The sequence below is a fragment of the Trichogramma pretiosum genome, unplaced genomic scaffold, assembly GCF_000599845.2.
Source record: "Trichogramma pretiosum strain Unisexual culture from Peru unplaced genomic scaffold, Tpre_2.0 scaffold62, whole genome shotgun sequence".
NCBI classification, from domain to species: Eukaryota; Metazoa; Arthropoda; class Insecta; order Hymenoptera; family Trichogrammatidae; genus Trichogramma; species Trichogramma pretiosum.
The window spans coordinates 657,118-684,882 of record NW_019641674.1 but is presented as its reverse complement, the minus strand read 5'-3'; the positions used below and the strand labels follow the sequence as shown (position 1 = coordinate 684,882).

General features: G+C 34.4%; 1 protein-coding gene across 2 annotated transcripts in view; it reads left to right on the top strand.

Moving 5' to 3' along the window:
* Nucleotides 1-27,765, top strand: part of LOC106650226 — a 48,719-nt gene that overhangs the window by 18,825 nt on the left and 2,129 nt on the right. Inside the window, exons 1-5 of one of the 2 annotated variants that reach the window (XM_014368148.2) lie at nt 2,657-2,885; nt 7,709-7,932; nt 17,625-17,769; nt 22,840-22,962; nt 23,467-23,670. In XM_014368148.2, the coding sequence (XP_014223634.1) occupies nt 2,786-2,885; nt 7,709-7,932; nt 17,625-17,769; nt 22,840-22,962; nt 23,467-23,670 (796 nt within the window). In that variant the 5' untranslated portion in view covers nt 2,657-2,785. Of the gene's footprint in view, nt 1-2,656; nt 2,886-7,708; nt 7,933-17,624; nt 17,770-22,839; nt 22,963-23,466; nt 23,671-27,765 lie in introns of those variants that run through there. The other variant, XM_023460559.1, reaches the window with a different exon arrangement.

The window sequence follows — 27,765 nt, the reverse complement described above, 5'->3', positions numbered from 1 at the left end:
TGTTAAATCAATTCATCCACTTAATAAAAAAATAAAAAATCATACGATTTTTTGAAATATATTTTCATTTATTTTTGGAGGAGATTTATTCATGTTGAACTTATTTTTATCGTGCTAAATATATTAGTCAATTATTGGGATGAAATTAATGAATTTTCAATTTTGATATTATTCAAAACACATGAACAATGCCTAGCAGTTGCCCTGGCAGTTATGCACTCGTGCCATGAGAATACTTTTCGGCCCAACTATTAGGACCCTCGCTGCGCTCGGGCTCTAAACTACGCCGTGCCAAAAAGTGTTACTTATGCCACTAGTATCGTAAAGTACTATTTGCAACCAGGATTCTCGATTCCAATATCACTCGCAGCCTTCAGAATCCGTATGAACGTCTTTTTTGTATTTTTACCGATTCTGAAGCTGTTTTTGAATTAGAAAATTTGAAAAAATTCATGGAGGTACATTTCAACGAAATAAACCTGGTCTAGAACATTAAAAAGATAAAAAACGAAATTCTGAAGACATTTGAAACACAGTTTAAGTATGATAAATGTCTTCAGATTTCGTAATAATCTATCTGCTCCAGATGCTCTAGATTGAAATAGTCCAGATACACGCCTATTTACCAAAAAGGCGCAACAATTTTATCATGAGTTCCACCGGCCCTCGGCTGAAATCGGGCAGAACTTCAAGGGACAGTTCTAACAATTTAACCTTTTTCAAGTGTATAAAAGCAACGTATGGTATCAAGACAATGAGATGTCTGAAAAATTGGCAAAAGTGGAGATCGGACTTAGCCAAGACTAATGCGAAGAAATGGTTTTTAAGCGCGTGTAGGCTTCACCGGTTGATACCACCACACTTGAAGAACCAGTTCAAGACCAGTATACACTTCTACAGCAACATATGCAAGACTACCAAGAGCCGAACTACCAACGTAGAACCATATCGGAAATGATTTTTATCAACGACACGCCTAACACACTTAACAAAAAAGAAGACCTTAAAGATTTAAATAATCTTTATTTTAACATCTTGAAATATATTAAATAATCTGTAACGATTTTATACACACTCGACGCCTCAGTTTTATATTGTTTACCATTGATTGCTTATTATTATTATTGTTATTGACATCACGGCAACTGCCTATATGTAACATCGCTGGTCACATACACAACAGTCCTGAAGAGGCCGACAAAGTGGTCGGCGAAACGTCGACTAGGTGACGAGGTAGTGTGTGATTACGCACTCTCGCCCACCGCCTGTTTTAATAAATTTGACTTTGGCACCGCCTTTATCGCTGTTTTATTTATATTGACATTTACCAAAAAGGCGCAACAATTTTATCATGAAAATAATAGCATTTGAAAACTGTCTAAATTTTGATAAAAATTTTTGTTGCTATAATTTTTCTACACAGTCTATAATAATTTTTGCGTCCTCTAATGTCGACATTTGAAGCACATGCACGAGAGATTTTACAAATTTATCGAAATTAAGTATAATTTAGCATCGTTTCCCCCGTAGCCGCCTATAGTGTAAATATACCTAAGGTTTTGATTCACATGCATGATCCTCGTGGTATCAGTGAGACGAGGATCGAGGATCATTGGAGTAAACCGCAGTGGTTATGGAACGGTAGATACAGATTGGTCAGCCTTAATTGGTATATCATAACAAGTACAACGTAGCCGCTTAAATCATCAATTCTAGAGGATTGCATGGCAACGTTCCATCTATTCCATAGTACCGACATGATTTATAATTTATATGTGATGAATTTTTACAAGCAATCAGTGTCTATAAAATAAACAGTATTTCCATTATGTATTTTTTTAAAGGTAATTATTAGATACCGAAATTCAAACAGTTTTGGTACGTACGTTATGTCTATACAGCAGATAAGTGTGATTTGGCACACATGTCACGTTTTTTTAGTAACTTAGGCGCAGAATCATACGAAACGTCAAGCTCAGTAATAATGTTACGAGCTCTCTTTGGAAAGATTGGAAAAAAAGCTGATGCAACGGTGCCGTAAAGCCGACTCAAGTCGTTAAAAATTCACCCTAGTAAAAGTCAGCATTCAAAAACTAAATGGGAAAGTCGAATTCTTCTTGCATCACTGAATTGTTGTCCTTAACATGGTTTAATTCACACGAGCGAAATGCCGCCTATTTTCATGAAAAAAATTTGTATAGCATGTACAAAAGAAAGTGGTAGGTGCAGGATCGATTTTTCACAGGACTCTCGCATTGGCCAAGGCTGCAATTGAAATTTGTCGACTGAAATGGCAGTAAAAATGATATTTTTACCGATAGGAAATATTAAAGTCGTTATTGTATAATCGTAAGTCAGATCTGGATCCTCTGGCAAAGGTTGCACGTTGCTACAGCCCTCCAGTCTCGCTAAAGCTTCTACAGAGAAAATCGCAAACGAGCAGCTCTCGAGGATTCGTGTTTCGTAAGATTTGTGCGTTCCGTAGGCGGCGCATGCGCGCCTACCAGTAGGCCGCAAGTCGGGCAGTCACGCGCGATCGTCGAGTGACGGCTATTATACACACGGAGCGGCTGGAACGCACTTGCAGCAGCAGGCGGCAGTGCATGGTATAAGGGCTTGAAGCGGTGGCGGCGGCGGCGGCGGAAAGAGCTTCGGAGTCGGTAAAGCGAGCAGCAGTCGCGCGCCAGTGTAGTCGGGGCGCGGATGTCACGACGTCGTGTATTTTCTCCGATCGCGTCGGGTGTGGTGAGTAGTGCTGCTGCTGCTGTGGTGGGTTGCCACCGGCATGCCGCGCAGCCTCGCCAGGTGGGCCCTAGTGCTGGGCCTAGTGCTGCTCCTACCTCTATTCGACGACAAAAATCTCGCCGCAGCTAAAAATGAAAATTGTGAGTGGTACAGATTTTTTTCCTGTCTTCGCTTTGCGCTACACGTACTGTTCTGTATTGGCTTGAGGGTTGACGCGTTTGACGCGTGCGCGTCTCGCACCACCTTTACCTCCTGCAGAGGGGCTCCAATCTCTCTCTTCTTCCTCCATCTCTATATATCCTTTTCCTACTTCAATTGGTGTAATATGAAGATTTGCATGCAGGCTGGAAATCTTTTTTCGCGTTAATGTTGTTCTACTAAAGGAGAAATCATTGTTCCATGGTCCACGTCATCATGGTTTCTTGATTTTGGATTTTTACGAATTTAATCATAATAATCAGTGCATTGATATAATAAGTCGAAATGATTGTATCATTACTTCTTTCCTTTAATTAAAAAACATGTCCACGACAAACAATCGTACGTACTTGAAACGTTCCTTCATTAAAAAATAGCGATCATTTTCCACCAAAAGTATTTCGTTTAAATGCATTGGTGAGATGTTGAAATAAAGAATTACTTAGCTTTTAATCAAAATTTTACATCGAGTTTTTGAAAAATATTTTCCAAATCAAATTCTACAATTTAATTCGACTTAAATTTAAATTTAGTTCTCTAGCAAGAATTTAGCCGATTAAAAAGCATGTCCGGCTGCTCAGAAAATAATTTTTCCTATAAAAAGTAAAAAAGTTATGAGAAAAATAAAATTTTCAAAATCATTGAATATTAGGCCGATTAAATGAAAAATTTATAAATTCTCGCTAATCATAGAAAACATTCACAAAAATGAACAAGAAATTATGAGGTGAATAATGAAACAATAAAAATTGTATTATATGCTTTCTGGAAGGCTTTCAAGAATAAAAGCTTCAAGTACCCTATAAATACGCAACGCGAGGTATGAATGTGAAAAACTATCCTAACGAGAAATATGAATTCAAAAGTGCTAAAAATCACGCATCCGTAAATTTTAGCTTGGTATTCGTAAGTAAAAGTTATGCGCGCATGTCGATTAGCCGACCACGGCACACGGATCAGTATGTACAGCCGTCGTACTAAAAGTCGTCCTCGTTAGTGGTATATATATAGAGAGAGAGAGAGAGAAAAAGAACAGATAAGCGTATGCACATAGTAATTCTACGGATAGTGATGTGCACCACATATGCTAGTGGTAGTTATAGTAGTAATAGTAGTAGTTATAGCAGTAGTAGTAGTAGTAATAGTAGTAGTAGTAGTAGTAGTAGTAGTAGTAGTAGTAGTAGTAGTAGCAGTAGTAGTAAAGCGAGTAATATTGATCGCCGGGGGGGTTTGCGTGGCACATAGTGTCGGTGGCATCGTAGGGGTAGAAAAGGTAAAGGGCGCGCTCAAAACGCCATCTGAACTGTATAGAGAGAGAAAGAGAGAGAGAGAGAGAGAGAGAGAGAGAGAGAGAGAGAGAGGAGGGGAGAGCAGGATGGATGAATGTGAGGGAGGGTGGAATATACACAGAGATACGGGGGAGCAGCTTAAGCTTGTGTATGTACATACATACACAGTGTCAGGGCTCGTTGCTCTCGTCGTCTCTGCATGTATTCATGGGCTCGTGCTTGCGCGCGCACTGCTGCTCAGTAGGCTCCATATGTATATAGCTTATATATATAAATATAAATGCCGGCGCCTGTACAAGGAAAATTTTTACTGCAAAAAAATTGCAATTGCTTTGTGCGTTCTTGATTTTTTTCTTCCACAAGCTCATTTTTCTCATTCCTAACGCACTTGTTAAGTCTAAAATCATGCGAGGATAAAAAATGCACCGAGATATTGGTATTGCAGTCACTTGATTTCTCTTTCAATATGATGGACTAGTGAATTTTAGATCTTTTGTTCTTTAAACTAATTTTTTGACATTCAACCACGTATCCTGTAAAAATCATTAATGAATCTTATAATAGGATCCTTTGAAATTATTTTTTTTATTACGTTTTCAATTTTTATGAAAAATTAGAATACTCCAGTAGTTAGTTTCAATAAAAAGAAACATAAAACTCAAAATTGAATCAAATTCGAGATTAAGAGACAGAAGATATCCGAAAGTGTCGAAAAACGTGCAAAAATTTCAAAATAAGGATATTTTTAACAATTTGCCGAGAATCGGCCATATATTATACATACTTATTTATTTTCGTCTGCAACTACCCTTTCTTTACGTTCATAAATTTAGAAGAAGATAAAACACGTAAGATAATGATGCATCGCTTAATTCAGGGCGGTCAAGTCTTGCGACCTTAATGTAGCATTGCCGTTATATATATATGGTCGATTCTCAGTCAAGTCGAATGTCCAAAAAAATTTGTTTTCTGCATTAATGAAAAAACTTGTTTTTTCCCATGTCAGAAATGTCCCAAAAAATTTTTAGAAAAATTGGGTCCTAAAATTCAAGTTCAATATAAATATTTAAATAATTCGTAGATCAGTGTAGAATGACTTGAACGTAAAAGTGCGAAGAAGCTTTTTTGTTGGAAATTGTCAAAATTTTCAGAAAAAATTTATTTCAAAGTGATCCGAGCATTCTGGAAGCTTGTGCCATGTACATTGTATATATTTGTGAAGTATAGAAGCCGGAGTATTATATGCCGAAAGCTTCGTGGCGGCCTGACGGAATAAAACGACGACGTCAGTTGCGGCGGAGGCAGCTCGGTAACAAGCCCGATTGCTATAGTCGAAGGCACGCACCGGCGAATAGCCGCTCTTTACCCATTCTTAAAAAGCTCGAGCGCCTACATGTAAACGCATCTGGCTCCCGAGTCACGCGCTTACTCATGCCACACGAACATACATGTGCTGGATGTATATGTATCGAACAGTTTTTGCACGAATCCAAGTGAGACACGCTGTAAGTTACTGTGCATGCGATAGCTCGTGTATTTTTCCTCGGAAATGCAGCAGGGTGCTAATAAGCGTCAATAATTGCGCGCTATCGTCGCACAATTGCTCTGGCTCCAGCAGCACAGAGTATGAGCTGGCAAGACAAACTTCGTGCCTTGTATATTAAACTTTTAATATAATCAAATTAATAGTTGTTGCGAGCTTGAAGTTTGCTGCCAAGCGCGAGCACGGCCGGCAAACACAAACACGAGCTCGCTAGCTATATGACATGCGGTGTGGCGAGAGAAGCTTCCATTAGAACAACTCGACATGCAATACTCGCGCCTCATTACACGTGTTTTAATATATTCCTAAAGTTTTGCACTCGTACAACAGACGATTTTAATACCGAATGACTTTGTACAGCTACAGCGCCTGCATCATATAGTTTATACGTTTGAGCTCATAAAGCAAAAGCATCAGTATTGCATCTGTATTGCCAAGTCCTAGAGCAGCCTCCCGATCAGCTCGACACGCACGTCATCGACGATAAGTAGCGGTGAATCTTCGGTTCCATTAGCCTTTATATACATTCGTACCCAATTGCACCGAGACTAATGTTAGCTTGCTTGGTCAATTTTATCAGTGTTATACTACACGTTTTTCCTTGCCAGATTTAATTTACGTTTTTAACGTGAAATGAGGAAAATGTCTTATTTAAGCAAATAAATTATGTTTAACATAATCATTTTTGAATAATAAAGGGTTTAGACAAATTATTCACGTTCTTTTCTGAGATATCTTTGTTGAACGAATACTGCAGTATCCGTTTATCAAAATGAATTATTTTTATTAATTTAGTCAAGTTAAAATTGATCTGAATGATAAAAGTTGGGGTATGTTGAATAATTAATATTTCTAAAAGAAGATAATAATTGATATATTTATTAACATGTACATTGTACTTGTCTTGCGATTCATTTAATCGCATAAGACACAATTAAACATTTCTATTTGATTTCGTGTATTTTAATCTCATTAATTTAGTCCTGATTATTGATCTAATGTATGAGATTCGACTTGAGGGCTCCAAGGGGGCTTAACTTTTTTCAATTTTCATGTTTGAAGCATTTGGCTGAAATTTTTTTTGAAAATCAAATATAAAAATCTTTTTTAGAACCTCTGAAAGTACTTTGTCAATTTAATTACATAAAAATAATTAAATAATATTGTGATAAAAGTATAGATATTCAAAGTTGAGCATTTGATACATTTAAGCTGCTTGTTACAGGATTCCAATTTATTGGATGACTCAATTTTGTTCTGGGTTCTCTTATTTGCTCGATGGACTCTTGGCTACCGACGGGATCTTATGCTAAACATAAAATCAACTTTTACTACTTGTGTTTCGATAAAATACCATTAGTTTATGAAAATGATCATAAGTGAATAAATATTCTATTTTAATGTACACCTTAGTTACAAGTTAATTTTATGCTAAGATTGAAGTATCAGCTAGGGCCAAAGGTCCATAGAACAATATGAAATAAAACTAAATTGAATCACCTAATGATTTGGAATTCGGTCACAAGCAACTTAAATGTATGAAATGCTTAGTGTTGAAGATCTAGAGGTTTTATAAAAAAGTACCGACCTGTACCTACATGTATGAAATTAAATGTACAATCTACATTGAACAAGGTTGTTATGCCTGATCTCTATGCTTACCAATAGTTTAACAATTAAAAAGTACGTCCTCGGTTAATATCGACGTGCAGATAGTTCTGTAAGCGATTACAATACCTTATGTACTTCTCGCGTTTATTATAACCACATTGCGATCTATGTTTGACTTTTTGTAAAAAGACCTTGACTACGTTGAATTTTCTTATACAAGTGTTCCCCGCTAAAGGTTGATATTGTTTTATGCAAAAATTAATATTTGTAGATAATAACCAGACAGAAAAACCATAATTCATTCATCGTTTTTTGTCTCCAGATTTGATCGGCAGTCTCTGTAAGAATCATTTCTTACGAGACGTTTACAGAAAGATCGACGGTGCCATTATCACATCTCAAAATGAACGGAATCTTGACTGCGCGGTCACCTTTCAAACGCACAGCATACTTCAACGGTTTATGCTCAAATTCGATCGGCTGCAACTGGACTGCAATGATCATCTTTTCATTTATGATGGAGCTCATTCTGTTGGCAGTTTTAAGGTATACTTTTATTTAATTTTTTTCTTAATTATACTCTAGTCATATGAGAATTGAGAAATTCTACCATAAATCTACCACTTCCAGAGTCCAAAAAATTTGGATATCTATCTCAGGATAGTTTAAGTTATTCCGTAATAAGCTATTTAAAAAGAAAAAGACCAGTGTATAAAATGATAGTATAATTTTATAAACGGTTATGGAAAATTCTTTTTTTTTTTGTTTAAAAACTCTATTTACAGAGAAATTCATGTGACCATTCGATATTGCATAAATTTCTTTGCTGACTGAATAAAACTTAACGAAAAATTTAAATGCATCATATCTGCACGTTTAGAGCGTAGTATAAAAATGATGAATTTTGAGTAGAAAGTGTCAAGTTAAAACATTACAGTATTATAAAGTGTTGTGCGACTGCGTCGATCGATGTGGGTCACCTACGAAGATTTGTCCATTAATCAAGTATCGTTTTCATTCTTTTCTTCGCAAGCTACGAGTTACTTCATAAAGCACCGATCTCCGCTTGGAATGCTTCCCGCGTAAAACATTCTTTTTCTTTTGAAGAGTCAAACTTTCTTACCCCATTCCATCGCGCATTTCCTTCTCTTTTTATCTATTTCCCATTCTCAAGAAAAATTTTTAGCTTCGGTTGAATACCAAGATGATGTAATAACTTAAGATTTCCCGGAAAAAATTGGTAGAGAGAAAGAAAGCGAGAGAGAAAGAGAGAGAGAGAGAGAGAGAGAGACTGAACACTTTCCCGGCTCTTTTTAAATTTCATAATAAAGCAACATCAAAGCTTCTTTTTAAAACAAGACTGAATAAACTAGCAGGTGATGACAGATTGGGTAGGTATAACGATTTTCTTACCATGCCTTTTGGAGTACTGAAAGTATGTCTAGAAACAAGTCTAAACCCAAAATTTTAGCGTGATCCTATGTAGATAAAAATGTCTGGACACATTTCTCGTTGGCTTGGAAATTTATTTTTTAACTTATGCCATTGAGCATTATGAAATTTATTGACTCGAATAGTTCATAAAAACGATTGGTATAAGTGCAGGTAGTAGCTATCCAATTTAATGCTCTGAAGAGGTTGGAGCATTTCTTAAAAGTCGTTTTTAGGATAACCATTTCTAAACATATGCCATTTCTCTGGGAGGTAGGAAAAGTCGATATAAACTTATTTGGAAAGAGGCATAAGTGCTGTGTGTAGCTACCCAAAATAATCTCTGAGAATATCGTGAGAAAATTATGATAATAATGATCATTTATCTCATGGTACTAACTATGGTAGCTACAAGCAGCACTTATGCCTCTTTCCAAATAAGTTTATTTCATCGTTTTCTACCTTTCAGAGAAATGACATAAATTTAGAAATGGTTATGCTAGAAACGACTTTTGAGTACTTAAAGTATTGGAGAAAGGCTCACGGAAACAGCTATATCTCAATGCAAAATCAAAAGTTTGGTATTACGAAAGATGCAATGAAAAGGGGAGGAAAAATCCTACTCAACAATCTATTTCAAAAAAATTTTGAGTGTAAGGTGTATGTATCCTCTTGAGTTTTCATGCTTAATAAATAAGTTCAAAAAGTTTAATATACTTCTTACGTTTATTTAAACAACCTCACTTCGGGTTTTATCTCTCACAAAGCGGTGAAAATTTAACGTTTAGTTAGTTAGTTTAACTTTTTGTGCCCATCTATAAAAGTATGCTGTAGAAAAGTTTCAAATATTCGACATTATACAAACTTTGCTTATTAAAACTCGATAAATGTTGAAAAATTTCATTCATTTTTAGAAATTTCTTTCAAAAATTGATGAATCAAAGCACTTATTTGTCTAAGGACTATATTGTTAATTTTATTTGAACTTTTCTTACATAGTTTATGATAGATTATATATTAAATTTTTTCATGGACTATCATAACTGTAAATTTAAACAATAATAGATGGGTGAATATTAATAACATTTCAGAAAATTTTTTAACATCCATTTCGAGGCCTTATATCGTCGCCCCAGCGCAGGAAGGTATCTATTTCCAAGCTGTAGCAAGAAGGATACTTACTCGCGCGCAGAGGCAAAAAGGTATCTAACTCGAGTGCAGCGGCAAAAAGGTATCTAATTCGAGCGAGAAGCAAAAAAGTAGCTTATTCAAACGAAGTGGCAAGAAAGTTTTGACGCGCTGAATTTAGGTTGGCAACGCAGACGTAAATGATAAAATTTTGTTTTGTATTAGAGAAAAAAAGAGAAAAAAACAATTGAGCTAGAGTAATGATTTTCATCCATTTGTAATACGAGAAAACAAATTAATCTCACCGAGATTTTGACTCAATTTGCCACTTATGGAGAACTTTGTATGTTCTGAGAGGAAACTAGAAGTTATTGGCTTTACATAACTTTGAATTAAATGTTGAATGTTGAATGTTGAAACAAAATTTGATCATTTACGGCTCCGTTGCCAACCTAAATTCAGCGCGTCAAAACTTTCTTGCCACTTCGTTTGAATAAGCTACTTTTTTGCTTCTCGCTCGAATTAGATACCTTTTTGCCGCTGCGCTCGAGTTAGATACCTTTTTGCCTCTGCGCGCGAGTAAGTATCCTTCTTGCTACAGCTTGGAAATAGATACCTTCCTGCGCTGGGGCGACGATATAAGCCTGAAACGACATTGTAAAACTCACCAAAGCCCCGTCACCCCATGCACATTATAATTCAATACTATGTGTACATAGAGTGCGAGCTTTTCTACATATCTGTTTATCATATTACGTATGTGAGTCTCGAGTAAGAGAATAATATAATATAATATTGCGAGATTCAAATGTTGTGTAGTCAAATTAATAGTCCATTTAAAATAAATTTCATTTTCATATATTTTTGGAAGCTTTTTCCCACTGTAAAATTTAGATGTCTCTTTTAATGTCTGCTCCATTTATTATACTAAAATCCATCAATCTACGTAAAGTTTAAAAATTCAGCTTTAAAAATGACGAGAAGATAGCGACACTTATTTTTATGGGACAAGCAAGCATACTTTTTGTTTTACGGTGTTATCCTACACAAACTTCGTAAATTGCATTTTAGCGCCGTGAGAGAAATTTACAGACCGTTAACTTATATTTTTATCCATGAGATTGTATTTACTTGCGATTTATCAGTTGGTTAAATTATAAAAGAGTTTTTGCGAGTAACTTTTTATTGTTGTTTACTGTTTTTACTACCCCTTTTATTTTTCTATTTTGGTTACGTTTAAATATTGTTATAGAAATATATGTAATAGCCAAGAGCTTTATAAAAAAGAACAAATCATATTATATTTCTCTTGTACAATTTATACTTTCTAAGAAAAAATCCTTTCATTATACTACACAAAAATGCCTTCTATGCAATAGTATGACGAAAAATGTCTTTTTTCGCACATTTTTTAGTGCGCAAAAAGCGTTTTTGGACACTTGTGTGCGGTAAAATGCCCCATTTTGGACACGGGTGTGCGGTAAAATGCCTCATTTAAATGAACGTATTTTTCGCCTACTATTGCATAAAATTTTGTATGCAACACGTGCCCAGCTTTTTGCGTACAGTGTGTGGAAAAAACACCCACTCGTGCCGGCATGGCCGGCACTCGTGTCTTTTTCCGCACACTTGTGCCCAAAAACGCCTTTTGGGCACTTGTTACATAAATAACTATTGTGTACACCGAAACTTTACCGGGGAAAAAATGTAACGAGTATTGACGCACGCTTATCGTAGTAGTTGATCCATTTTCCGTAGCGTTCTTGTGCAAATCAATTTTAAGTCGATTTGATTAAATGATCATTGTCCCCAATATGCTTGATTTCTACTTCCTACGCCACATAGGAATTTCGCATCGTATAACTTGAAAAAAGAAAGATAATGTACTTCTGGAACGAGTTAGAAAATAAGAGTAAAATTTATCTGGTAAAAAATTTCATCCAGCGCAGCTTTTTGATTGTTTCCATTTTATTCCAAAAAACTTGTTGTAATGTTGCAATCTTTCTAGCTATACTCCTTGTATAGAATCTCTTGATTAGTTTAGTTACGCTATTTTATGATAATACGGTATAAGTGACTTTTTTCGAAGAAACAATAAAAGATCTAAAAGTTATGTGAAAGATCTTGAATTTTAATTAAAAATGTATATATTATTACATAGACAATATTCACTAAGAAATGGTACACGTTCAAAAGTGTTTTTATCCATTAACATAAGTTGTACCGAATTAATTTAAAAATGTTAGTATGTGCTTACGCGTCAAAATAAAATTAAGTACTACTTGAGTAAATTAATTTATTAAATTTGATATACTTCATTTAATTTAATTTATCGTATAATTTATATTAGCTTGATCAGAAGGAAAACTTCGAACACTTGAAAACTTTGTAGGAATGTGTGCTCTCCATGGACTTTTGAAATGCACCATAGATTTCTATTATTTGAAATTAGCTCAAGGTTTATCTTAATCCTGCTACTCAGTCGTAGCAATTTAAATGTTACGGAATAAATTCAGTTTACATCGTAATTATAGATACTTCTAGTTATTATGGCTATTCTGAGGAAACTCGTATACAAAATTTAAAAATTAGTAAATGAAACTCCAAATAAGCCTAGATACCCTTGATTTCTCTGAAAAATTGTCATTTTCTTATGCGAAAATCAAGAATTTCGTCTGAGTGGCCACTTCGCGACATATTATATCGATCTCACAACAGGTTTATTCTTAAATATATTAACATGAAAAGTCCTGCGTGCTTTTAATATGTATGAAATCAAAAATTTCAAAGAAAAATACGACGTGAAAGAGAATCGGTGAGCCAACCAGGCAAAACAAAAACATTAAGGGGATTCAGCTTTGTCAGCTACCTGAAAGACTAATAGATAACTCGTCGAATAACTCAAATCATTCGTCAATGGCTTACAAAGAAAACAGTCTGTGCGCAATGTGTATCTGTGTGTGTACGCAGTGAAAGCGAGGGGGCGCAGTATAAAATTATCGCCTGTGCGAAAGGCCGAGATGTCACGGTCGGCACATGAATCACTTCGACGGGGCAAATAAAATAAGATTCATGCTGCGCTACGTTTTCGACGCACTTAAATACACGCATACTTGCATTCTTAGCGTTACATCGTCATCCTCAAGACATAACTTACCAAAATGTGAAGCTAGTGCCTGGCCCACAGAGAATACTAATTTTCTGCCGGTTGGAATTGATTGGCCAAACGCGCTTCACATCATCTAACCAGTTTAATGCTCCATACGATGTACGAACCTACTTCGATGAAGTTATCTTGTATCAGATAGCAATTTCTCACCGGGAGACAAACAAATGCCGCGAATTTTTTGTTCAAGCTTGAACCATCTTAACGTCAAAGAGGCAATAATAGTAGGATTACTGGCTTTTCAAACCTCTTATTATTTTCATAATGAACATTGAGTAATTTAATTTAATGAACAATAATTATAGCCTACTTAATCATAAATTTCATGTAATCAAGTTTGAATGATATTCAACGGTATTACTTATAAAGAAAGTCAAAAAGAGCTGCAAATTAAAGTTAAAATAGTTCCTACGTACTCAAGGTTTTTATCGATTTGAAGAAAAATCCTTCGTGACTCCAATAATATTAAATTGGTAGGTGGATTAGCGAAACTTTTATTGGCTATATGGTTAGTTGCAATAGTATTGGATTTCTAGTGAAAAATTTAGTAATTGGTTTGAAATGGTACTGAAGAGGTTAAAAATCATATTCCATATAATTCGACCATATACACATACGAACCGATTTGGTCGAAGCGAGCATAGGACGGAATTCGTGCTTGGCAATGAGAACTCGTCAAAAGCTCACCAGTAAACTGGTTGGAATGCAATCGTCGAATAAAGGCTTTTTAATCGCTCACAATTACTATACTACTGATTGGAAGACAACAGCTTTGAAATTAGCGGCGAAGCAGGGCGAACAGAGACATAAATAAAATAGAAAATTACCGAAGCAATAATTAGCTTGGGCACTACGACTGCACTCGTTGTAATTCGGAATTGTTCAGGGACGCAATGAAACAAGCGCGAAGGTGTCGGCGCAATTCTATAGGCTCTTGTGCACAGCAGCAGCAGCTCTCTGTACAGTCGGTTCTTCTGCTAACTCGTTGCATATACGGTTATCGATCCAGCAGATGCCGGCGTGTATTGCACCGGCCATTGACCTTGTCTCTTTCTCTCCCTTTCTCTCTTATTCGTTCAGTTAGAGGCGCCCGGCGCTCAGTTATTGCAAATGTATACGTACTTATATGCAGTGAATTTGACAATCTGGCTAATCTGCGCTTTTCTAAACAAAATTGCTCTCTACTTCCAAGTCAAATATGTGCCACAGTGAGTTCCAAGTTATGAGCTGCATGCTTGCTGCAAGCTTGCAACGTACATCAGTCCTACATCATGTCTAAACTTTCGCACTCTACAAACACAAAAGGTTTTTTAGTTCAATCATTGAGTCAATAATTAGGAGACATTCAATAGATGTAAATACAATTTTAAGAATACTCCTTTTTTTTAACGGAGCAATCCTACATTTTGAGCTGAAATTTAGTAAGTGTTGAAAATTATCAAAATAGTTAAAATTTTCTTATCATGATGGTAAAATATGTCCATACTACACCAGACAAACCAAAAAAAAGTTTCTCTCTTTTGAATAATTCCAGTGGGCTTCTTTGAACAATTTTGAATATATTTTTTTAATATTTAAAAATTTCAAAATAAATAAATAAATTATTAAATTATTTAAAAAAATTAAAATAAAATTTTTTTTTTCAATTTTAAAAGTAAAAAACATAATTTTTATTTTAAATAAATATTTAAAACACAATGTGTAAGGTATACGCCCCTATTTTCGATCAGTTAGGCCCTAATTTCGATCAAATTTAAATCCATTTTTTATATACGATTGAAACTTGATATCTGATTTTGAATAATGTATTTCTGTTGAAGATGTTCGATTCATTCAGCCAATTATTAAAAAAAATTTCTTACGTACAATTAAGTTGTTAATATTAATTATTGATCGAAAATAAGGGCATGTACCTTAAACAATAGTTATTTTTGTTCAAACAATAAACAACTTAATATATTGTTAAAATCATGTATTGAATCAAATTTGGTAAAATTCAAAGAATTCATTGCAATTATAATTTTGTACTTGATTTTCTTAAGCGCTTCCTTGCTATTAACATAAAAGTTAGGGGATAAAATATGTACCCTTTGATCCTCTGAAGACTTTACTTTCGATGTAAGTAGCAGTTTCTAATATTTTAATAGTCAATGAAAATTACTCATATAAAGAATTTGAACTATTTTGATAATTTTTGACAATTTATGTACATTTTTTAAGTTTCGTTTTTCACTAGCAGCTCATAATAGTAGATTATGTGTCTAGAGAGCAAAAAATGGGAAAGACGCAGAGCACATGTTTCAGTACTCTGAGGCTTATTCGCTATAAAGGTGCCTCTACTATTTTTTATTATTAAGCTAAATAATAATTTATTTAGCCTAAGCAGAAATTAATTCGTTCTGTCCGTAGGGCCGAAAATGTTAGTTTCGGCTGAAGTAGCATGAAAAATTGCCATGTAATACGAAATGCTCAATAGAAAAACCGTGGAGCTATTTTTTGCAAGTAAATACAGTAGTTATGGTCATGATATCGTCAGCCTTCGATACAAAATTCTTTATAAGCGCGACAATAATTTCATGGCAAATACAAGAATATATTTTTCCGATTCTCAGTTAAGGAGGAGGTAGGGTCTGTTCGATAGTTTTCGAGTTTCATTTTAATAATTTTTTTTTAACAAATAGTAAAATGGATTTATCTATAAATTATATACATTGTATATATTTATTTAAAGAACATTCAGTTAAATTTTCAGCTAAAAATAGTGAAAAATAAGCTAACTACATCAAATTTTCTCGCATAACTGAAAAAAAGATCGATTCAGGTGGACACTGTAACTGAAAATCTACTCGACCGATTTTTTCCAAATTTTTCCAACAATTAAACTACATAAAATATGAAGTAATGACGTCGAGTTATTTCTTTTAAAAGGATTTTTGAGTTTTTGGCACCATTTTGAAGTCAAAAAATGCAGGTAAAAAGTCATCGTATATGTTGGTAAAAAGCATTTAAAAATGTAAAACGTTAAATTATCTTGACGTCATTACCTCATATGTTATCTACTTAAATAGTGTATAAATACCGGTCCACCGGATTTTTTTTACATTGCGTGTAAAAATTTTCTGTAGCTAGCTTATTTTTCAGTGTTTCGTAAATAATTTTTTTTTAATTTAGTCAAGACCCCCACCTCCTATATTTGAAAATGTCCATATAATTCAAAATAATTTTTTTTCTTGATAGTAAAATTTTTTTTTTTCACAACCGTCAAAATTATTCATAAAAACAAAACTGTTGACGTTTCACCGATGTGATGTCCAGCCTTGTCAAGACAAAATTATGTTGCTTTTTCTTTTAAAAGCATACCGAACTATCAACTAAAAAATTAACAAACTTGGATCTATAAAAAAAAGAAAAGCTTTATTTTTCTCTCAATTCTCGATAAAATGTTGATAAATGGGCAGATGCACCTGAACTTCTCAAGCAAATATGAAAAAATCAAAATCAATCGACGTGTTTGGAAGTTGAAAGACAATCCAAGCATGAATTCGTAAATATTTCGTACTTGAATTATGGTTTAATATTAATCCGCTTGGAGTTCCACAATTCGATTATATGCACATATTATGACCGTGCTCATGTATAATCGCAGCGATGATTCAATTGCTATATATTCATGTAGCAATTTGTATACCTTCAACATTTAACCTCAATTATTTTGGCGTCCATTCAAAATAAAATATAAATTAAAATAATGTACTTTGATATTTTATTGATTCTTTGAAAGTATAATATGAAATAAATATCGATGAAATTATGTGAAATATGTTTAAAATTGTATATCTTTACTAAAAAGTAACAACTGGTACGATTGATAAACAAATTCGATCTGTCATTTTCACATTTTAAATTACATTCAATTTTTTTTCTGAATTCCAAAGTCAAAAATTATTGATCTCAATAATAATCAAATATACTCGAAAAGAGGATTTTTCGAAAAATGGTCATATCTAAAAATCCAAAAATTGCTGCAAAAATTGTTAAACAAATTCACAAGGGTTCTTTGGTCAATTCTAAGCACTTTTTATTCGTACATAGCTCATTCGCATTATCATTGGCCGCTTGCTGCTATTTCATTGGTCATAGGGAGAATAGCAAAAAGAATTTGAACGTAAAAAAGCGAGAAAATTATGTGCATTAACGAAGTAGGGTAAACATTACAATGTCGAAGCTTCAAAAAGATGGATGAAAATATGTATTAGAGAAGTTACTTCATAAATTATCATATGTAACACATTTCTTCTGAAGTACGAAATGGTTTGAGCAAGCTCTTTTTCGCTGTGTAAACTCGCAAAAATGTTAATAATAATAACATCTGATTTATAATTGCCAAGTCACATGGAACGAGTTATATCTATAATATCTCAGTTTTTTCGTTATTTGTTCTGGAAAATGTTTGATTTTGAAGTATTTAATTTTATAAATTTCACAAATTACATAAGTCAAAATTTTGTTACAGGCGGACTTGTCCTGCAAAAATACAATGCAAGGTGTGGGAGCTATTTATACGCAAACAAATTTTGTTACTTTAAAATACGTGACAGATTCTTGGGGTACTGATTCCAATGGCTTTAAGCTTGTCATCACAGCAGTCAAAGATCCAAGTGAGTACAAGAAATCATTTTTTTTGCAATCATGGTTCGTGGAAAAAATTATACAACTTATGAGAGTAGTAGAGTTCAAAACATAATAAACTAAATGAAATTATGAATTCACTTGTATACATTATTCCCGCTACTTCTATGGGTCTGGAATTTCAATTTGATAGCATCAAATTATATCAAAAGATGTCCAAGTTTTTATGATTATATAATTTATTTTACACTTTTATAAACGTGGCTCGCAAAAAAGTTGAGTTGCCGCCTTTTACTTTCTTTGATGAGTGTTGAAGGAAGATTTTGTACGTCGTTTTGTTTTATGCACGCAAAAGTAACATCAGCGGCAATTTGGGCGCGGGTGAGATTCGATTTTTCAAACAAAGTTATCCGCGGGGGTGATTTACTACAATTCTTTTGTGTGAATGCGCTGCTGCTACTGCAGCATTGATTCAAGAGCATAGGCGGAGAGAATACATAGGTATACGGTGGCCGAGACTTCCGTTTCGCTCTAGGCTTGCAGCTGTGTATAACAGAAGCTTTTCTTTGCATCTTTTCTTCGACAGTGCGCGCGTAGCCGCTTCCATCCGCGTGCACTCGCTACTCGTTGTTCCGACATCTCTTATATTTTTCCATTTTATCCGCGCGTGCGAGAGCAGCATTGCTCTCACAGACACGACTCGCTGGCCTATTTTCTCTTCTCTTCCACCTTCTTCTCCTATGCTTTCGTACTCGTTCTCTGTACACGGTTTTCCGCCATTTTCGAGTTCAGTCTGTCTGCCTACGCCTCTCTTTCTCTCTATTTCTCTCTCGTTCTCTTTCTCGTATTTCGTTGTGCACATGCACATATACGCGCCGAATAGTAGTTTTGCTCATGCCCGTCAGTTCCTTTTCTGTAATGCGTTGTTTGATTTCAATCCAGCCGTATCTTTGTACCCCTAGGTATATATACTAGCACAATATGATGGTTTCTTGTAACGTATCGATGTTCACAAAGCAAGATGGCTTCATTTTTCTTTTCTCTTCTAGACCGACGAGCGTAAATCGATTTTTCCCCCAGCCAAATTTTTCGCTACCATAAGTTTTCGTTATTTTACCTTTTTTCATTGTCTCCGGATTTTATCATATTTTTAGCTTCGTCAACTTTTCCGGATATGTAACGTTTTTTAACTACTCAACGCAAAATATTGATTTTGAAAATATTTACATTTTTCAAATGCTTATGATAGTATAATATTAAAGTACAATACCATCGCTGTAATAGTTACTCTTTTATTTTTTTGCGAGAACTTTATTTAAAATCTAGCTTATGGAGTATACATTCGATATTGATTGACACTGTTTTTTGTTAGTATAATTTTTAAATAAAGTTTGGTATAAAATATTTTTTTTCTACTATTTTTTTCATTTCTTTCGATTCTGGTTTTTGCTATATATTTACTTTTAATAATAATAATAATTTAATTTTCATCTCCAAAAATCAACAAGTATAAATGTATAATTTCAACGACTTAATTATCATCACTAGAATCCGAATTAAATGCAACAAATCAGCCAAAATAAGTATGCAAATATTGCATTATAACTTTTTAAAATATGCAAAAAATTCGTTGAAAATGTGCAAGGGATATAAAAAATGTGGGATATGTGCAAAAATCATTCCTCGAACCTGGGCAAACGTGAGGCAGTAGGGACGGGGATAGTTAAATCTCTCCTGCGCACGGGCTATAGCCTCCCGCAGGCCCTTCTCAAGAAGGAATGATACAAGAAAAAAAATATACAATTTATAAAAATGAATTTCAAAGATATTTAATGAATTTTATAATTTTTTTTATTTCTTTTGAGCAGATAAATAATAAATTTATTCCTTACAAATGTGTAAAAAAATTACTAGCATTTGAGACATTTTTGGTTAATAATTTATGAAATGAAGCATGGTTCTTTTGTAACTAGTCGGCATGTGTGCTTGCAGGTGTTATCACTCGCCCGTTTATTTAATGCGTTGAAAAAAATGATAATAATAAAACGGACAATTACAAGGTTCCTACTTTCCTTTCTTCTTGAGAATCGCAGTTGTAGTCTGGTTTTCATTTGAACATTCTGTGAGATCGTGCACGTGCACACCGATGAGTAATTGTCCACCCTGCGTGTATGAGCTTGAGAAAAGTAAACACTAACTTTAAATCTGAACTCAAGAGTTTTACTATCAATGGCGTAACTTCGAGCTTTGTTAAGACCTACAGAAAGATTGAACCAAGACGAGAGTGTTTGCTATTCACTGTTTATTGCTTCTTCAAACTTGTTTTATCTTCTCTCGATATTAATCTATTTACGCATATTTTATTAAAGGATTCGGTTAATCAGAAGAAAATTCGAGATCTCAAAAACAGTATGCTTTTCGTACACGAAACTCGAAAATCTTGAGGAATCGTGTACGAATTTTCCCCTGAATAGACACGTCGTTAATTAAATGGGGGAGGAAGGGCTATTTTTGGTTACAAAACGCTACTGTTTCCACTTAGAGAATCCAAGAGTGCCAAAATACACCTAGAAAAAAAGTAATAAGTTTGATATGAAATTTTATCAGCTTTAGTAATGTCAGAGAAAACGTTGCATTTTCATCCGAACATTTCATCCAGCTCAGCTCAGTATTTCCAAAAACACGTTTTTTCCTTTTTTGTCATTCTAATAAAAAAATGAGGTTCCTTGTGTAGGGTCAGGACATTTTCAGAGTGTATTTCTTATTACAACTATGGGTAATACAGGAGGTTACATTTCTCTTATTCATAGTCATCGCTTGGCTGCGTGGTTTTCAGCGTTGCACGGTTAGTTATAACATCCATTACACAGCCTAATTTGAATTAAAAAATTGAATAAAAAGATTGTTTTTACTAATTTTTTCAACATTCGCCTTTGGCTCGTTCTGTAATCGCTCATTTTGCTAAAAAAATCATAACGGCACCCGCTGAAAAATATACTATTTTCGTTGTAAGAGATGCGTTAGTCAACTCGAAAAAATCTGAAGAAATTTGAGGTATAATTCCTACTCTAGAAAAAAAGAAAAAAGACCCTCACACCACAAGAAATAGATTTTAACATTATTAAATTTTTTCATTTTTTTGGAAGTATCCAAGAAAATAAAATGAAATGAAAGGGTTTTGGAATGTTGCAAAGTAACTCTGCGAGTTTTTTAATTTAAAAATGGAAAGAATCTGTATCGATAGAAAAAGATGTCCGTCCGGAGTGTAGAGAGTTCGAGCGTCCTGGGGGTCATGGGGGTCTAGAATTTCCACTTAGGGATTCTTGTACTGTGTACGGTATCATACGAAAAGGGTTTATAAATCGGTTACACACATGTGAATAGTTTTGTGAAAAAAGTATATTATTTTGGTCCAAATAAATTACCTTCACATGATATGAGATCCACTGTCGGTGTAAGAGAAATCTACCCTTGAATTAGATTATTTTTAGTTAGTGTAGTTGATTTTTGAATATGACATTAGTTATTCAATCTTTTGAACCTGCATGTCGGTTGAAATACGTGTGTAAGAAGGAGGTCCAGTAGGCTTGACATTATAGGAATAAAGTTGACCTTCTATGTTCAGCTTCTCTTCAGTCTTCCATGTAAATCGAATCGATTTCTTAAACATATCAATTTAGATTTTCTTTTTCTCTCCGTTCAGTCTTCGCAGATAAGAAATATATATTGGCTTAGGATTCTAACAATAAGTTTTTTGGAGGGAAATAATCTAAAGAAGAATCTAAAACTGCCCAACTTCGGTTTCAATAAGCTCGAAACTTAATTGCCAAAATCAATAAATCAATTCCATAGTTTTAGCAGTTAGGTTTATCCATGCATGGTTAAGTGCGTAATGCATGACATCTAGGATCGTAGCTTTAAGCGTAGTAGAAAGAAGAGTAATGAAGAATGGCATCCTTTGAGGTAGAGGCTTGAGTCTACAGGTGCATGTCTTTAATTACATGTATAGAGCCACGTCATTTGGAGCTAATCGTATCGCAAGCTTATAATTCGCATCATATAACGATCCTGTCAACTGTGAGATGCATGCACCCAGCGTGACTCTTTTTATGCGCGATCTTTGACATATATATGTACGCCAGTGACGCAGCATCTAAACGCCTTGATACAAGACGAACAGTTGTCAATTCTATAATGATGCAACTGTCTAAGCCTCGACACACTGGGCAATTAGTTGCCAGTCTGTACGATTGATGAAAAGACTCGCTCTGTATGCTGCTGCTTGTATACCTCCAGCGTTTCCTCACTATAGTATGCAAGTCGACGAAATGAAATTTTTACCAAGCATTCATTATACTATCGCGCAGGTTTATATCATATTAAAACCATTATTTACTTCTTCATTTTTGAGTTCAGAATTTTTTTCGTTTTTTACCACTTCGCGCGCTCGCTCGCCCATTGCCAGGTCAATGGTAATAAAAAAGACCGAAAGCAGTTATTTTTTTACACGCGGTCAATCGGCATGCATTGTATTCGATGTGTACATGTGTTATTACGCTATTCGTATTTTACAAGGATGTGGACTCAACTTAGACATTTTCTGCTACGCACTTGACATGGCCTGTTTAAGAGCTTTTAAACAGTCGAATTCGATTATATACATCCCAATAGACAAAGCTAAAAATATTGGGTACTATAGTATCATTTTGCAAATACGTCTTCACATTTTTCGAAAAAATTGAACGTGGGCGAAGCCACAACGGGGTCGCTAGTTTATAATAAAACTTATGTAAATCATTATTCATATCAGTCACATTTAATGTGGATAGTACACCCCAACAGCGAGGTAATATGAGTCATCTAAAACTCACGTCAATATTTATTTATTGAATCGATTTCTCAAACTCAATCAATGTCTCAAATTTCTTTGAGATATTGATATCTCAAAGTTTATTACGTCTGAAGTAAGATTGTGTGATATAGAACGAGTGAAAACATTCACCAAATCTCCATTATAGAATTATATAATACACAGAATAGTTACTCTAATCAAAAGGGTGACAATGATTAACATTGGGTTTTAATGATTTTTGTTGTAGAACACGCCTGTAAGGATTTCCGATGCACACTGAAAGAGTTTTGCATCGACGCTGACCTCGTCTGTGATGGCATAAATCATTGTGAAGATGGATCTGACGAAGCCGCTTCCACCGTATGCGTCAGTGAGTATTGAATGTTTCATTTTTTTTCTCGAACATTTCTATAACGAACTTGATGTTGAAAAAAATATCTAAACCATACTAATGTATGTACTAAGAAATTTTTTTTTTATTATGTTTGTTTAAGCACAGTAAATACTACGTACTTGAAAAAAAGTACACAAAGTGAAATAAAGTTTCGTGTTAGCAATAAATAAGAAATTGCTAACATCAATTTATAAGTACATTTATAAATAGCTTTAATCAGTCTCCGTTAGTTTATTAGATTAGTATGCATTTTGCAACACTTCAATCACTTTCATGTATTCAAATTGAATGTCCGTGGCATAACGAGCTAATGTCTATAGCCGAAACAATAATAATGCAGCGTAGACTGCTAGTGGCAAATCGAAATGCGTTCGTGCGTAGACAGGGTAGGCGTGAATTGAAAATGTCAGTGCGAACAGGCAAAACCATATGAAGTGAACAGGTGACGATGACGAGCGTAACCTCAATGAATTTCCACAGACACGGAGGCGTCGACGATCCTCGGCATCGAGAGTACTTGGTTTGCTGTGTTGATGGTTTGCACGGTCCTGACAATGGCTGGCCTCGTGGCGACTGCCGTGCTCTGCTTCTATAGACAACGAGTAAACACGACGCCCAGACACGGCCAGCACCTTAACAACGTCTACGGTAATGCTCAAGGACATCCGCCCGTCAGCTACCCCAGTGAGTACTGTAGCGATTATTATTTTTCCTGCATCTCGAAATTATAATTTTTCTATTGTATATGGCTGATTCACTTATATTATAGTCGAATGAATAAATAGAGAAATCTCTATGAGAGCAGTTATGGTTTTGTTAAAAAATAGTATGTTTTTCAACGCGTGCAGTGATGGATTTTTTGCTAAACGAGGAATCATAGCATGATCCGAATACTGTTACGAAACTTTTTTTATTGCCGTTCGTCTTCACTAAAAATTGACCATAGTTCTCTTCTTTGAATATTTTTTTATTTATTATTTGACATTTGAAAATTATTCTATTCAATTCGTCAGTATTACTGTACCTCGATTATTTATTTTAAAAATCATGAAGTTGCTTTCAAGAGTATCTGAATGAATACTCAATGTTTTATCTCTCTTGTGTATGATTATAAAAAACGCGTTTAAAAACAACCATTCAAAACATTAAGTATCATAAATTATTAAAGTCCGTTTTCGTTTACGGCTATTATTCACTGCAGTGGGAACTTGATTGAGAACTTTTACATTGTACACCGTATTGCAGAGCCCAATTTATTCTTTACGCGTTACGTTTCGCTTAAAAGTGTCAGTTGCATCGAAAGTTGATGACGATCAATAGCTCTCGTATCAAAGCTTTCAAAATTTAAGACGAAGTGCAGAAGCTCGCACTATAGCCTTAGGCAGTCTCCATTTAATGGAGCATGTAGAGCAGATAACGGCTGCTATATTGCTGCTATAACAGAGCTTTATTGTAGCCAAATTTATTAGAATTTAGAGCTAGAAAATCTAGTCAAGTGTATTTTTACTGAGTGCAAATTAGCTATTGCCGGCTGAGGTAACTCTCAGCGCTAAAAGAAGCTTTCTACAATTTTATACTCACTTCAAACTCATACTCATGAAAATAACTGTTAGCTCTAAATAAAATGTAGTATATCATGGCACTGCCCAATATACATAAACTCACTATTTTTTATGAATAATATTTTATTTTACCTTTAATCTTTATGAGACACGTTAATAAATATGATTATATAAGCTTTATAATGAGTGATTTTTATTCTGTTACTTGCGTAGAAAATGTTCAATCAAGCTTGGAGCAATTTTTTCATTGAAAATTTTTATTTTATATATGCTTTAGTTTGGTACGTTTTTTTGACGTAGTCTAAAATTACTTTTTTACTCGATGGCAAAACTTGTAATTTAGAATGTGTCTTTGTGTAAATTATTTTGGAACGACATAACGTAAAAGCACAGTCTCCGTGCGAAATTCCTCTTTTTTTCATTAACTGCGACGTTATTTTCACAGTAAAATATTTTGATTTCGAGACACAATGACCCGTTGATCCGTTTTCGAACGAAAATAACCGATTGTCGTCTTTTACACGTAAACTACATAAAAGAGCTTTAATATAAATTCATATCTGAATATCGTTCAAGTGCACGAGGCTTACAAAAAAAAAGAACCGCACTTTAGGTACAAGTGGTATACTCTTATGCATCGCGTACGTGCATACATATTATGCGTAGTGACAGAATAACTCAAGTCGCAGTAAAGGAAAAGAAAATGAAAGAAATGAAATATAATACGTCAATCGACCTACTGGCATATTTCATTGCAAGTACTGTTAAGTTGCAGCACTGAAGTAGGCTCAAATCTGACAATGGGCTATATTGGACTCAATTAATTAAGATTTCCAGACTCGTTCTCGTCAACGCACTCACGTACGCGCTTCGGATCCGCTTCTCTTTGTACTTGAGCAAATATAACTCGCGGTGACTTCTCACAATCGGGGAACTAGGTCGGCTATTCACCTGTCAACGAGACACATTTTAATGTGCCAGCAATTGCATAGAATCCAGAGTTAACCCCTCACCTCAATAATAGCACGTATCTCGGAAGCTTTTAAACGACCAATCGGAGAGTGAGAGTAATTGCTACGCTTCGAAAGTACTTGTGCTGCCTTGCGGATTGAGAAAAAAGTATCGAATTATTTCGTTGTTTAATTTTTTTTTTCCTGCCGATTATAGTCAATTTCATAAGATTTTCAAGCTCATTTATTCATTAATCATTATAAAGTTGATTGCCCAGTAAATGAACGATTATTATATCAAATTAATTCAACAATGAATTTTGAGACAATAGCTTTTATAACAATCATTAATGTTTTTTGGACGATATTTGTTTCATTTTGAACAATACGCTAGCGAATGAAACTATTTAATCAATGAAAAAAATTTTTGTTGTTTTTTTTATTGAAAAGAATAAACATTCTATAGTTTTTTCGTTGCAGAACTTATTTTTATAGAGTCTAAGCAATTAGAATCAAATATTTCTAAAATATCGTTACAATTATTAGTGATTTTAACTACTTGAAGTAAGCTATTCGATAAAAATACTGCAATTCAACTCTGTTATTGCATAAACAATGAAACATGATATTCAATTATAAAATTGAAAGTATGGTACTTTCTGAAGCTAATTTCGCAACATTCATTCTTTGGTTTACAGCTTCTATTTACTGGTATACGTTTTAAAATGGTATCATTAATAGAGTAGGTTAACCTTTTTTGACCGGCACTTTAAACCCACAACGGAAATAAATTTTTTTCATTTATCATTATAGTTTACCATTATTTTATTATATTATTGCTATTGATTTAATCAATAATATTTTTAAAAAATGTGGTGTTGAAAGTTTTTTTTTCTTTAAATAACACTGACAAAAAGCTCAGGTATTATATAAATTTATTTTTTATATCAACTTTTATTTGCTCATGTGAATGTATTTTTGTTTCAATGTTTATTTAGCTTCAAATAACGATGTAAATTCTATTTCATGAATCCACATTAAGTGCTTTGCAAAGTTTCTGCTCTGCACAATAAGATGCATAAATTAGTTTTACATTATCCATTCTGAGAGACTCCTAGTATATCATCATAAAGTAAATAATGTATACTATGTGTTATCGGTTGTCAGAAGAGGTTAACAATATTGTTAAATTAAAATTCAAACTTTCTAAGGAAGTACACAAAAGTCATAAAACCATCTAAATCAAATATAAGCTTTTTATTGATACATTATTAGTAATACATTTTTTTATTTAAATAAATTGAGCCCATCGCTCCCATTAAAAAAAAAAAAAAAGCTTTTTATTGACGTGATTTGTATGTAATTTTCTGAAATCATGCCCTGCATAGCCAAATCAAAGAATAGTCTCATGATTTTTAACAAATTTCCTGTTATCGACTCATTAATAATTAAACAACGGTTGCATGTAACTTTTACCGCGAAATTTTCATAAGTGAAAAGCATCAATATTCAAGTGTCGTTCCTTAGAAAGCAAACTCGACATTGAGAAAATCATCGATGTTCATTTGCACTAGTAGATCAAAGGTGACCTGCAACCTGTCACGTATCTCCCATTTTTGTAACTTATGGCTCACGAGTAAAGCTCAATAATGGAGTGATGTTTAAGCTTATGTCGAGCAGACCAAAACGGTGCGGTATACGTTTAAGTTTGATCAGAGATACTTGCTCATGCAGGCCGAAAGTCAAAGTACTGCAGGTCACGCGATTCTCTAATCAGAATGAGAAAATTTCTATTAAAGCTTATCTTTTACTGAATTCCGATGGCAAATCACTGTCAAATTCTACCATTATTCTTTCATATACTTGGTTGGCCGTTATCACGCGAGTCATCTGGCGCGTTAACATCTTAAATTCATAAATATGCTAATATCGCGCGTGTCAAGCAAGTATACTTGGTGCATGTGCAGTCAGCGGCGCCGGCTGCAAGCTCTCGTGTGTACAGGCACGTTCATTGGGTATTTTGAAACATTTAGTAGCTCCGCTTCGAGTTGCTGCGATACGTCATGCGAGGCTCTCTTACGAGAGCGAGTTATTTTTCGAATCGACTCGATTACGGCCGCGAGAATGCGCGATGTTTCATTTGATTCTCGTTGAATGCATCCATTGCATATAGCCCGTTGCAAAAGCGTCGTTTCGTATGAAAAGCGAGGAGGCAAAGGGCGGGTATGGCGAGCAATTCGAACGTGCGCGTAAATTAGTACGAAACA